This window comes from Pimephales promelas, chromosome 1 (assembly GCF_988280905.1).
Source record: "Pimephales promelas chromosome 1, fPimPro1.hap1.1, whole genome shotgun sequence".
NCBI classification, from domain to species: domain Eukaryota; kingdom Metazoa; phylum Chordata; class Actinopteri; order Cypriniformes; family Leuciscidae; genus Pimephales; species Pimephales promelas.
This window is the reverse complement of record NC_142769.1, coordinates 45396479-45408767: the sequence shown is the minus strand read 5'-3', so window position 1 is coordinate 45408767 and position 12289 is coordinate 45396479. Positions and strand designations below refer to the sequence as shown.

At 36.8% G+C, this 12289-nt stretch overlaps 1 protein-coding gene across 1 annotated transcript in view; it reads right to left on the bottom strand.

The window, feature by feature from the left end:
* Positions 1 to 12289, bottom strand: part of ehbp1l1a (EH domain binding protein 1 like 1a) — a 46984-nt gene that overhangs the window by 25011 nt on the left and 9684 nt on the right. Inside the window, exons 5-13 of the mRNA XM_089130242.1 lie at positions 12089 to 12267; positions 10301 to 10440; positions 9836 to 9910; positions 6726 to 6959; positions 5011 to 5223; positions 4267 to 4497; positions 2832 to 3242; positions 372 to 431; positions 88 to 247 (exon numbers count right to left, since the gene is read on the bottom strand). Of these exons, the coding sequence (XP_088986368.1) occupies positions 88 to 247; positions 372 to 431; positions 2832 to 3242; positions 4267 to 4497; positions 5011 to 5223; positions 6726 to 6959; positions 9836 to 9910; positions 10301 to 10440; positions 12089 to 12267 (1703 nt within the window). The remainder of the gene's footprint in view (positions 1 to 87; positions 248 to 371; positions 432 to 2831; positions 3243 to 4266; positions 4498 to 5010; positions 5224 to 6725; positions 6960 to 9835; positions 9911 to 10300; positions 10441 to 12088; positions 12268 to 12289) is intronic.

Sequence of the window (12289 nt, the reverse complement as noted above, 5' to 3'; positions counted from 1 at the left end):
GTCAGTGTATTGCTGATGTCAACAAACAACTTCACTCCATCAATGCACTTGCTATTGACATCAACCAATTTTCTTCATATTACTCACCCTCTTGCAGGCCGGACAACCTCAAGTCCAAAAACAGGCCGTTGCTTGTCCATGGAGTTGTTTGGTCTTTGGCTGGCTATACTGATGACTCCGGCTCTGCGAGGGTGAGGTTCATGGTTCTGAGGAACATCTGAAGGTTTTGCGCTTGCATCCTCATCAGCTGCAGAGATATTCACAGAGATCACAAAAGAATTACCAATATGTCAAGAGAGATTTATTTTATTTATTTAGAAATTTAGAAACAATGAGCAATAGCAATAAAAGCAGCTGTAGTGAATACTCACCAGTACACACAGTATTGGGATATTCCTCTTCTGGTAGTACACTTAACTGTCTGTGCGTCTCTGAAATATAATATAATATAATATAATATAATATAATATAATATAATATAATATACAGTATCATTTGTTATATATTTTACAAAATATTAAGCACAAAAGATAAGGCATCATTCAACAAGCATTCTACTGATGCATTATCTAAAGATAACACAGCACACAATATGGAATTGAGAGAAAGCTCAAGCCTTGTACATTTTTGTTAAGGTACACATATGCTTGCAAGATCAATGTGTGTGTGTGTATATATATATATATATATATATATATATATATATAAAAATTCAAATCATACAAATTACATGTTCCGAATTTATCAATTTATTATGTGAACCATGCATCTGTTATGATATGTTCAAATATTTGGGGTTTGAAAGATTTTTATAAAGACAATACTTTTATTCAGCAAGAACGCTGAATAAAGAAATGTATAATTTTACGAAACATTTCTATCTCAAATCAATTCTGTTGTTTTGATCTTTCTTTTCAGCATATTAGAATGATTTCAGAAGGATCTTGTGGAGTAATGATGCTGAAAATTCAGCTTTGCCATGACAAAAATAAAATACTTTTTGCAATATATCTTTTAAATCATGCAATCTTTCACACTATTATAGTTTGCACTGTATTTTTTGATCAAATAAATACAGCCCTGGTGAAGATAAATTCCAACCAACCCCAAACTTTTGAACACTAGGGTGTTACTGGGTAGTTTTTTTTTCATGTGTCCTCCAGGGGGCCTAGCATCTTGTAATTTAAGACTTATTGAATGAGTTATCTGATTGTTATTAATAACCCCGTTTCATTTCTCTTTTTATACTATTGAAACACCTGTATGTTTATGGGAAAAGCAAAACTAGAATACCAATAATACTTAAACTATTGTTTAACTGAATGTTGCTAGTATTAACATTGTATCAGTTAGTCAGAAAAACTGTTTTAAGCAGTTTTATAGTTATGATGGATGTATGCAATCCACTAGGAAGAATGGAATGTGTGGCCCTTCTGACCCTGTGCTGTTATGCAAGAAATGTTGGAGTGTAATCTAAAACAGATCTCACTAGCTCAAGCCATGTTTAAATCTGTTGATCAATGTAAAACACACAAAGACTATATGAACACACACAGAGTGAGAATGAAACTCAGATAAAGGTTCAGACCAACATATACCTGTGAGTGAGTCAGAGGAAGGGACTGAAATGGAGGCAATAACAGGGGCTACAGGGGATGTTTGGGTGTGAATGTGGGGGTCAGGGATCATGGAAGAGGGTGAAGGATGAATGAAAGGAGAGGTTGGGGCATCTACAGGAGAAGGGGCTATTGGCCTGCGCACATTAGGTCTAACCACTGTGGGCACAACCTGATGTCTCCATTCGGACGTCTGGACCTCTGGGAGAGGCTCTGGGGTTGGCAATGACCAGATGAGAAAGGAAGATGATAGAAAAAGGAGAGAAGGATTACAAAGGAAGAATGGTTGAGAAGGATGAGATGAGTGCAGAGAGGAATTAAACGGTTTGGGTTCACCCAAAAAAAAACATACAAATTATATGCAAATTATATGAGAGTATATGCATCTGTACTCTACTGATATTTCTACAGTTTCTAGATGTGCAACGATGAATATCCACTGAATCTGTGGAAGCAAATCTGTCAAGCAAAATAAAATGAACTGAAAATGTTTTATATAATATATATAAATAAAATAAATTTAGTTAATTTAAATTAAAATTGTATAATTGTAATATAATAACATATATATATATATATATATATATGTTATTATAGTTAACTAAGGCTAAAATCATTAAGTAAGTATATATATTTTGTTAACCGAAATAAAATATAAACAACTTATTTTATTTCAGCTATTTGTCAAAGCAACATTTCTCATTTTCTGAGAATAAAAATAAATAAAAATAAAAAATAAATCAATGCAAAGCTCAAACTGACCCAAAACACAAAATTACTAATACTTGTTTTAATTCAAATGAAAACAGGAAGATATATAAAAAAATATAATAGTATCTTAATGATAATAAATTAACACGGATTAAAATGCAAGCACTTTTTTGTTTTTTTGTTTTTAATTTGTGCGATTCAACATATTTTGTTATCATAATGTGTCATAATTTTACTGCCATAGCCTCAATTACTTTCTTTTCAAAAGCCAACAGGTTTGGAATATTATAAGGGTGAGTAAATGACTATTTTCATTGTTGAATAAACTAATCAGACAGCGAGCATTAGAGCTTTCACAATATTCATGCTCCATTGAAAGGCCATCCGAAACCCTTTCACAATGCAGATGAATGCTTTCATCTTAAACTCAAAAGATGAAAACTGATCAGTTCAACAGTTTAACACATGCAAATGAGTTTAGAACAGTCTTTGTTTGTTCTCTACCTGAGTCAGAGACAACAGATGCCGTGACCACAGGACCAACACCATGAGAGGAGCATAGAGGAGCACCAGAAACAGTAGGATAAGGGGTGGACCGAGAGCTAGATGAGGCGGCAGGAGCAATAGAGAGAGAAACCAATGATGCTGAAGGAGGAGCGAGGATGGCAGCAGACATGGTTTGAGAGCCACAAGTAGAGACAGACTCAGAGGAAGGAGCTACACTGGGAGACGTTACACCAGGATTGGGAGTAATAGCAGAAACCCCCATTGACTGAGGAAGTACATGGGATGAAGACAATGCAGAAAGTGGGGAGTTTGGATGACGCTGCGGGTTAATATGTTCTGCAGAGATGAAGGGAGCAGGACACAGAGCAGGGTGCAGCTTCGGGGACCTCCACTCTTTTTGCCAAGATGCTGGTGGTGACCATGGTAAATAACAGAGGTTGATGAATGACAGAGTGCATGTATAAACAGACAGGGATAGAATGGGGAAAAGAGGGAGAAGAAAGAAAAAATACACTTATAATGTTGCCAAAGAGATTTCCATTTCAAATAAATGCTGTTCTGTGGAACTTTTCTCAAGTTACATTTCCTATTATTATTATCAATGCTGAAAATATTATGAATGCGTAATATTTTTTGTGGAAGCTGTGATGCATTTTTTCTGTGATGCTTGTTCGTATTTATCCATTTAGAGATGGAACTTGATTTTAAAGTTTAATGCATATGAATTTAATCAAATAAATCAGGCATGGTGAACAAGAGACGCTTTCAAAAACATAAATCTTGCCAAAAATTTGAACGGTAGTGTATCTGGTAAAATTTGATTCAAGTTTTAGGAGTAAACAAACCTTAAAGCTACACTGTGTAACTCTTTTAGTTTATTCTTAGCTAAAAACACTTAGTTCTTTTAAAAAATATATATATAATATATAATATAATGTATAATATGCCATTGAAAATACATACGGGTAAGGGGCTCTAATGTCGGTCGCCATGTTGCCCCTCAATCTTGAAAGTACATTAGCCAAAGAGGGACATACCCGTTAATTCAAGCTTCGCCTTTTGAGTTTACGTTTCAGTTAACACTCATGGACGAGGTCGAACTGGAAGCCATGTTAATCTTGGACTACATTGGCCACCGTAGGAGTTCAAACAAAAGCGGAATTGAGAGGAACAGAAACTAATATTCACTGCATGGTCATATACCTGTTCACCGCTAGATGGGGGTAAAAAAAAATTACACAGTGTAGCTTTAAAGCTAACAGACATGGACTAAAAGCCATGAAACTTTTATTTTGAATTCATGACAGCAAATATGCATCTTTTAATATTTTTTTATAACGCTAGGTACTAAATATGAAAAGTGTGGTTTACTTTAAAATCAAATTCCATCTCATTTAAAAACGACATTAAATACGAACATCTGCCCATGTACCTGTGTCAGTGGCAGAGGGCATGCTCGAGGGCTTTGTGAGGGCGGAGCCTGGCTCAGCCAATGAGGCGCGGTAGACTTTTGAGGCCCGTGGTGCAGGTTGAGTCATTGAGCCATGAGGGGAGGAGCCAAATTCAAAGGAGGAGGGGTCAAAAACAGAAGTGGAAGGAGAAGAGGAAGAAGAGGGGAAGCTTTGAGGTCTCGAGGTCTTGCGCCGAGCGGCAGATAAAGTGGCTAAATCAGGGGAGAAAAAAATGAGACAGAAAGAAGAAGAATGAAGAAAGATTGAATGGAAGTGCAAATGAGCAAAAATACGTTACACAGTTAAAGGCACAGTATGTAAGTTTCGCCTCTAGAGGTCGATGATTCAAAACAATAACAAAGGCATGAATGAGGAATCTAGAGCCCATGGAAAGCTATCCGACGAGACTCAGGCAGAGATCAATTTCCATGGATGAGCTAATGTATTAAAAGTTAATGTAACTGTGGTATGTCATATCCACTGTGCACTGACGGGCGATGCATTGACGAGTTAAAATAGCTGAATTATCCGGATTTAAACATTGTTGAAGACACTTCGGATAATGTAAGTGCACAAGTCAACAAAATATACAACACTTTTCTAGTGGTTTTTGGATACTTTAATCCAAAAATCGTACATATTGCGCCTTTAATTTTAGCTACAAAACAACTACTTACAAGCTACAGCCACCATCTTTTCTGATCTTTTTGGGCAAGACTCATTACCTGTCTGGGCTACGTCTGGAAGAGGGGTCTGCTGAGGGGATGATGGGGATTGAGCAGAAGAAGAGGAGGAATGAGAGAAGGGTATGCTAATCCCAGGAAGAAAAGAGAGGGGCTGTGGGAGAGGGACTGAGCCGCCCTCAGCAGAGCGACTGCTCTCCGGTAACTCAGAGATAGCAAGACCTCCAGACGGCCTTTGAGGGACAGTTACAGCAACTTATAGGAAGAAGGAAAAACGACAGTATGATGAGAGGTTATGAAGCTACAGCTTTGTAAATCTGTTGTTTTGTGCGTTTTAATGAATGCAAAAAACATGCATTGTATTAAAGTAAGTAGGTTCATTAGGTCAAGTTGTGACAGAGCATGAATGGTCAAAGTCAGGAGCTGAATATCCAGCTTGATGAACAGATTCACAGGGTGCTTCATTAGTTGCTATAGGGATCTGGCTGTTGCTTCATTGAACAGCAGCCGTAAAATGTATTTGTTGTTTGTATGGGGCAGTTTTCCAAAAGTCAATTAAGACTCCTTTTAATGAACCTTGAAGTCAAGTACGTAAAAATTTTATAAATGTTCAAAACATGAAACCTCTCCAGAATAAGGAAAAATTATTAAAAAAAAAAAAAGTTTAAGTCTTTCTTGTTTGAGTCTCTTTTAGAATGTTATGCAGTTATTCATGCAGGAATTTCATTTAGATATTCAGCATAAATTAAGTAAAAAAAAATAAAATAATCATCCAAATGTAGATATAAAGTCAAACTGTGAGATATAAAGTTGTGATTGCAAGATATAGAGACTTTATGAGACACACTTGGTTCCAAAGTTTGGGGTTAATATGATTTTTTTTTTAAAGAAACAAAAATTAATACAATTTATTAATTAATACAAATAATGTCAATAAAGACATTAATTTTTTATTTTTATTTTTATTGGTACAACATTTTCATGCAAATATAAACATCCTACAACTTTAACAATTTTCAATAAAAATAGAATATGTTAATAAAGAACAAATAAACGTAAATTATATAAAGAAAAAATCAAATTAAAAAAATGATACCATTTAAAAAATAAATGGAACCATCCTGGAACTATTTGTCATTTTAAATCAAATTATATTGTTGATTGTTTATAAATGCATATCTCTGCCCGATCAATAAAGACATTTATTATTGTCACAAAATAGTTCTGTTCTAAAGAAATGCTGTTTATTTTGAACTTAATATTCAAACACAAACAAAAAAGCAACATATTCAAAATCGATTTTAAAAAAAATGTTTCTTAGGCACAAAAGCAGCATTAAAGAACGATTTCTGAAGGATCATGTGACACTGAAGACTGCCATCACTGGAATAAATTACATTTAAAATATAATATAACAAACGTTGATCAATCAAATGCAGCCTTTGTGAGCACAAGAGACTTCTTTAAAATAAATAAATAAATAAAACAATCTTACCGACCCCAAACTTTTACAATGTGGTATATAAAGTTATTTTATTTTATTTACTCCAAAAGGTGAAAATGTGCTTCCATGGTAACATTCAGTTCTTTAGGTCTAAAATATTTTGTAATTAATTGCTTAATGCACCTTTAAACCAAACTATCGAAAAAGATGAAAGATGGAAACATGTACTGTAAGTAATGACACAGTAGGGTGAGTTTTTGGGTGATCTCTGAGGTATGGAGATGCATTGCTCCGGGTGGATGAGTGTTTGTACCTGAGCCAGTCGGCGGATGGAAGATTTTGGGCAGGGCAGGTGGATGAGCGCGCGTGAATGCAGGTATAGTGAAGGCGTACGGGGAGGCGCGTGTCTGCGGGACTCGGAGGGGTTGGACACAGGAAGTGGAGAGGATCGGGACAGAAGGGTCAAGAGCGGTGCATGACAGGGGGTACTGGAGAGGAACGTTAGGTGTAATGAAGGAACAGCTCATCCCATCCGGTTCAGAATGAGCTGAGAGAAATGATGATGAGCATGGAGAGGAACAGACAAAAACAGAGGAAGTAAGAGTGGATGTGTAGTTATTTAAGTAGAGTTAAGAGGTAGCTGACCAAAAAGAAAATGTATTCCATAAAGACAAAGAGGAACTTAAAGGGGACCTATTATGCAAAATTCACTTTTGCATGGTGTTTGGACATAAATGTGTGTTGGCAGAGTGTGTACACAACCACAGTGATAAAAATCCTCCCAATCCCCATAAATTATAAGCAGTGTCTCCCAACGACCTGTTATCATAATGCGGCTTTAGTGACATCACTACAGCCACAGGCCCCACCCAAGAGTGTTGACACTGACAGACACAGCCGTTTTAACATATAACCACCCTGATTGAGTTTGCAGCGAGTTGAGTTGACCATTTCACAAGATGTAAACAACACTGGTCCAGAAGCACTTCCTGTTTCAGTTTGTAACTGTTTTCTTTATTTCACATGTAAAGAAAACATCTTAAAAATGTTTGTTTAACTTTTTGATTCAGTTTTATATGTTCTGTTGGTTGTATTTTATCCCAGATTTTATGTAGTGTTAAAAAACTGAAACAGGAAGTGCTTCTGGACCAGTGTTGTTTACATCTTGCAAAATGGTCTATAAATAATAATGGCTAGATGTCTCGTCCAGGTCAATGTCTGCACCTGGCGGCCATCTTGTCACAGGCATGACACTGCACACTTATGAATAATAAGTTTATGTATCAATAAATAATCATCCAGAATTATAGCCATGTTAATAACGTTCGTAAGAAATCAAACCGTTTGTAAATCCGTCAAGATTTCAACGGGATGAGTGTATTTGTGTTCGTGCTGATCACTCATCTTACATCAGGTACCACAGAGCCCGCCAGAAAGCTTGCCTGTGATAAGATGTCCGCCGGTGATGACGAAAGAGACTTCGCTGTAAGACATCTAGCCTTTATTTTGGATATATTAGGTTGTACACATCCGCCATTGCTTCACTGACGAGAATGTCTCCCAAGCGTTGTAACATCCCAAAGATGTAGCAGTGCCAACTGTTCGTGATCCAGCAACACATCTAGAATTAAGTATTACGCGTTTGTTTTCCAAATTGACATTGAATTTGTCAAGCTCATAATATCACATTAGACTTATAAAAGTTTGTGTTATGAGTCCAGCTATGTTTTTTTTTATCGCGCTGATAGTGGAATCTTTATTTGTAAAGGCAGGGCTACACGCAATTGACCAAATTCTCACGCTCTCATGCCACACCCCCAATTTCTAACGATAAAGTGTCAACCCAGTCGGTCAAATCTCCTGAAAGATGAGTTCATCTATATACATATACCTGTTGAGCCACTCGTAATCGACTAGTTATACCACAAATTAGTGAAAATATCCCGTAATCTCCCCATCCCCCCGGGAGCGGGGGCGGGAGCAGCAACTCATTAGCATTTAAAGGGAAACACACTAAAACTAAAGCCCAAATTTGGCAATTTTAAAATGCTATATAAAATGATCTGTGGTGTATTTCGCGCTAAGACTTCACATACACACTCGGGGGACATCAAATAATTGTTTTATATCTTCTGAAAAGCGGCATAATAGGTCCCCTTTAAATGAGCAAGGAATAATTCAGAAGAGAAGAAAATGAGTGAAACCAGGAAGAGATGCAGATCTCAGATAAACTCTCACATTCACAAAGTTATGAGCACTGGAATGCTGAGGTCATGGGAATGTGTTTCTCTGACAGATACAAAACATGCCTAAGAATCCGGTCTACCCAAACGCTGGATAGCAACACGAGTTAGAAAATGCATTTCTCAGTATCTGATAAAACGTAAAGGTGACGTGAAACAAGAATATATTCCGTTTGAAATGGTTGATGTGATATTCATGATCTTTGTTTATACGTTTTCAGTGTTTAATTTACACAACTAAACTAATATACACTTAAAAATAACCCAGACTTTGGCTTTGTATTATTTACAGAGGTGACATGTTTCTAGTACATGCACAATATGGTTTATATATAAAATATTACTAATATAAAATATAAACAATAAGTAAAACATGTATGGATGTATGGATGGATGCAAATGAATGGATCTCAGCCAACAGTTATCACTATCAAGCCCCAATTTTTTAAAATAATTTACTAATCTGAAACCGTCATGATACAAATCGAGGGGTTTAAAATTGGTACTTTAATGCCCCATAATACTTCAAACTGAATGTTCTCATACCAAAACTAAAATGTTAATTCAAGTTTAAAGGGATACTCCACTTTGTTTGGAAATAGGCTCATTTTACAACTCCCCCATTCAGGCGCAATGATAGTCCCTGACCCTCAAAGTCCAGGCATAATGACGCAGCTCCTGAAAATAGTCCCCAGTTCGGTAACATACTATGTGACGGAAGGTAGCCTATTTTCAGGTGCTGCGTCATATCATTGCGCCTGCTGCAATCATGGTACGACAGTAAAGTTTCTTGATTATTACACAGTAATGAGAGTATAGTTCCTAGCCATATCCGGCTAGAAAATTGCAAATTTACATTTTCCGTCGGTCTTAGTGCACGATGTAACTACAGAAGCATCACGTTTTAAATAGGAACATATCAAAACACTTTGGTGCTTTTTTTTTAAAGAAATACTAATGGTCTTGTGCACTTCAATGATGTATGCTAAGCTATGCTAAAAGTGGTACCGCCAGAACCGGAGATCGGCTGAATGGATTCAATAACAGTAGAACTCAACAGTTTAACTCTGGGGGAGTTGTAAAATGAGCCTATTTCCAAAAAAAGTGGAGTATCCCTTTAGAGGAAATGAAATATGGCAGTGACGAGTGGAAAAAGCAGCCAGAGCAGTTAGTAAGCTACCTGTGTCAGAGGGACCCGTGTCTACAGCAGGTCTCCAGGCCTTGTCATGTATTCTCCTAGCAGGAGGAAGAGGAGCTGAGCACAGGCGACAGAGCGACAGAAGGAAAAAGAAAGAGACCATTTGAGAAAAGAATGACAAAAAGTCTACTATGTGAATGAGACTAAATATTTTGAGGTTATGTTTGTCATGGCCAAAGCTACTTTTGAATCTGAAATACAGCATTAAACTAGAGCAAAGATTAAATCAACTCAACACAACCAAAAACAGCAGACAACCACCAGGCTTATCTAACCTCGAGCCAACCAATTCACCTAAAAAAGGAAACACTGCATATAAACTTGCAAATAACATTTTTAGAACAGGAAATGCCTGTTTCTAAACTTCTTTCCAAACTTCTAAACTTCTTTCCAAACTTCTGGTTTTAGCTTAAAGTTGCATTAGTATGTGCACATAAGAGTTTATACCTATTACTGCAGTGGCCATTTTCACTGCTGCACTCAGTCTTTTGTCCTCCTCTTCATCACTGTCATTGAAGTCCTCCAGGTTTCCAATGTCAGACTGCTTCAAACTCATCAGACTCGCCAAACTTTGCATGTCTTCATCACTGAATACAGAATAAAGCAGTGGTTCTCAACCTTTCTGACTCCAAAGCCCCCCATTGTCCACAACAATATTAAAATATACTTGAAATCACACCTTTACACTTGGGCTTTCCAATATCCAGTCTTTTTTAAGACCGAGGTTGGAACCCTAGTTGTTAAGAGTGTGAATAAAATAAGAAATATCTAGATTTTTAGTCATTTTATCTTATTTTAATGTGTGTTTTGTTTTGTTTTAAAGTCTGGTTGATAACCACTGACTTGAAGTCACCATGAAATCACCACTTCGAATATTGCAGTATTCATTATAAATGATTTATCCACGCAGATAATATTTTTTTGTTACTCATGTGCCCTCGTAAACTTTAATTAAAGTGGTCATGACATGAGAAATAAAATCTGCCTTGATATTTTGATACACAAGAGATCTTTGCATTAATTAAAGCAAATTTGTCGACAACAGGATAAATAGAAGGTTGAAAAAACGTTAGCTTTGACGCGTCCCGGAAAACAGCTTGTTTGCGTTTCCGTACAGACTTCAGAAGGATCCAGCATAGGAAACATGTTTGTTCGGAGCATTTTGTTTTGTCAACGAGGCACAATGTAATGGAGAGTTCGCAAATAAAATTTTGTTGAAAGATGAAGCAGTCAGCAGGATAGGATCTGGCAGCAGCTCCATCACAAACTGTAAGTAAATGGTTTCATAATGCTTCGTCTGTAAATGATGATTTTATAGGGATACTGTTTTACTTTACAAACTCATGTGCAATAGTGAGTAGGCATTGATATTGTTTACTATGACGTTAGCCCAGGTTTGCACACGATTAATAAAAATGAAACCGCATGTAATTTGGCAAAGGCAGCAATTTGTTTATGCGCAGCTTGTCAGTGAAGCACGGCTCTGTGAACAGTAGTAAATGCTACTCCCTCCACCAGAGGGCGCTCTCGCACAGAAACTACAAATATGCCCCTAAGAAGTACGCTAACGCATGTTGTTCCAGGAAATCCCAATGGGAATTCTATTCCTCAAATCACTTTGATTGATTAAACATGACTGACAAACACACGACTTCGACAATATATGGTTTTTCTGAGCTTTTCAAGCTTTCTCGGGTATTTTCATGATAATCAAGTATATTTATACTTCAAAGCTTATCGATATAGCCTTCATCACTGTATAGAATAGTGTGAAATAATATGTTGTGTGCCTTATTCTGTGTAAGAAGCCACATCATCTCACAGAAGGATGTTTTAAGACACTTTGAAGCGAATTATGAATGTTATGAAGTGAGTTTAGAGTAAAAACATGTTAAAATTATATGAAAATCATGTTTTTCTGCATAGATTTTTTTTAAACTTCATTAACATTATAAATGAACCTTGAGGAACATGTGAGGGCGGGGCAACCTGTCGACCAATAGCAAACCACAACCATCTTATCAATTCCAGACGGACAAAATCATTTCCCGTCCTATATTTTTTTCTTATTCGAGAAGCTGGCTTCCTAAAACAGACTATAGATCAGTAAAGTAAATAAAATTGCATTTGATGCTGTATGTGTCTTGTGCTTGGACTGATGTTTCTGCATCATTAGACAGACCTAGGACCAGAAACACTCCTTCCTAGTGAAACAATGAAAACATCTGAACTCACGTAGCTTTGCCCTCCTTCAGGAAGATGCAAGACAGGGTGAGATTAAGCTTGGCATCCAGCACTTTCACAGACAGAGGCTTTAATGTAAGCACCAGGTCAAACTGAGCCGGGGTAGCACTCGCATACTTCTTCATGTTCACATCTACTGATGCTAAAACCTTCCTGTGGCCCTTTGTTTCCTGTGGATGTTGAGATGAGATG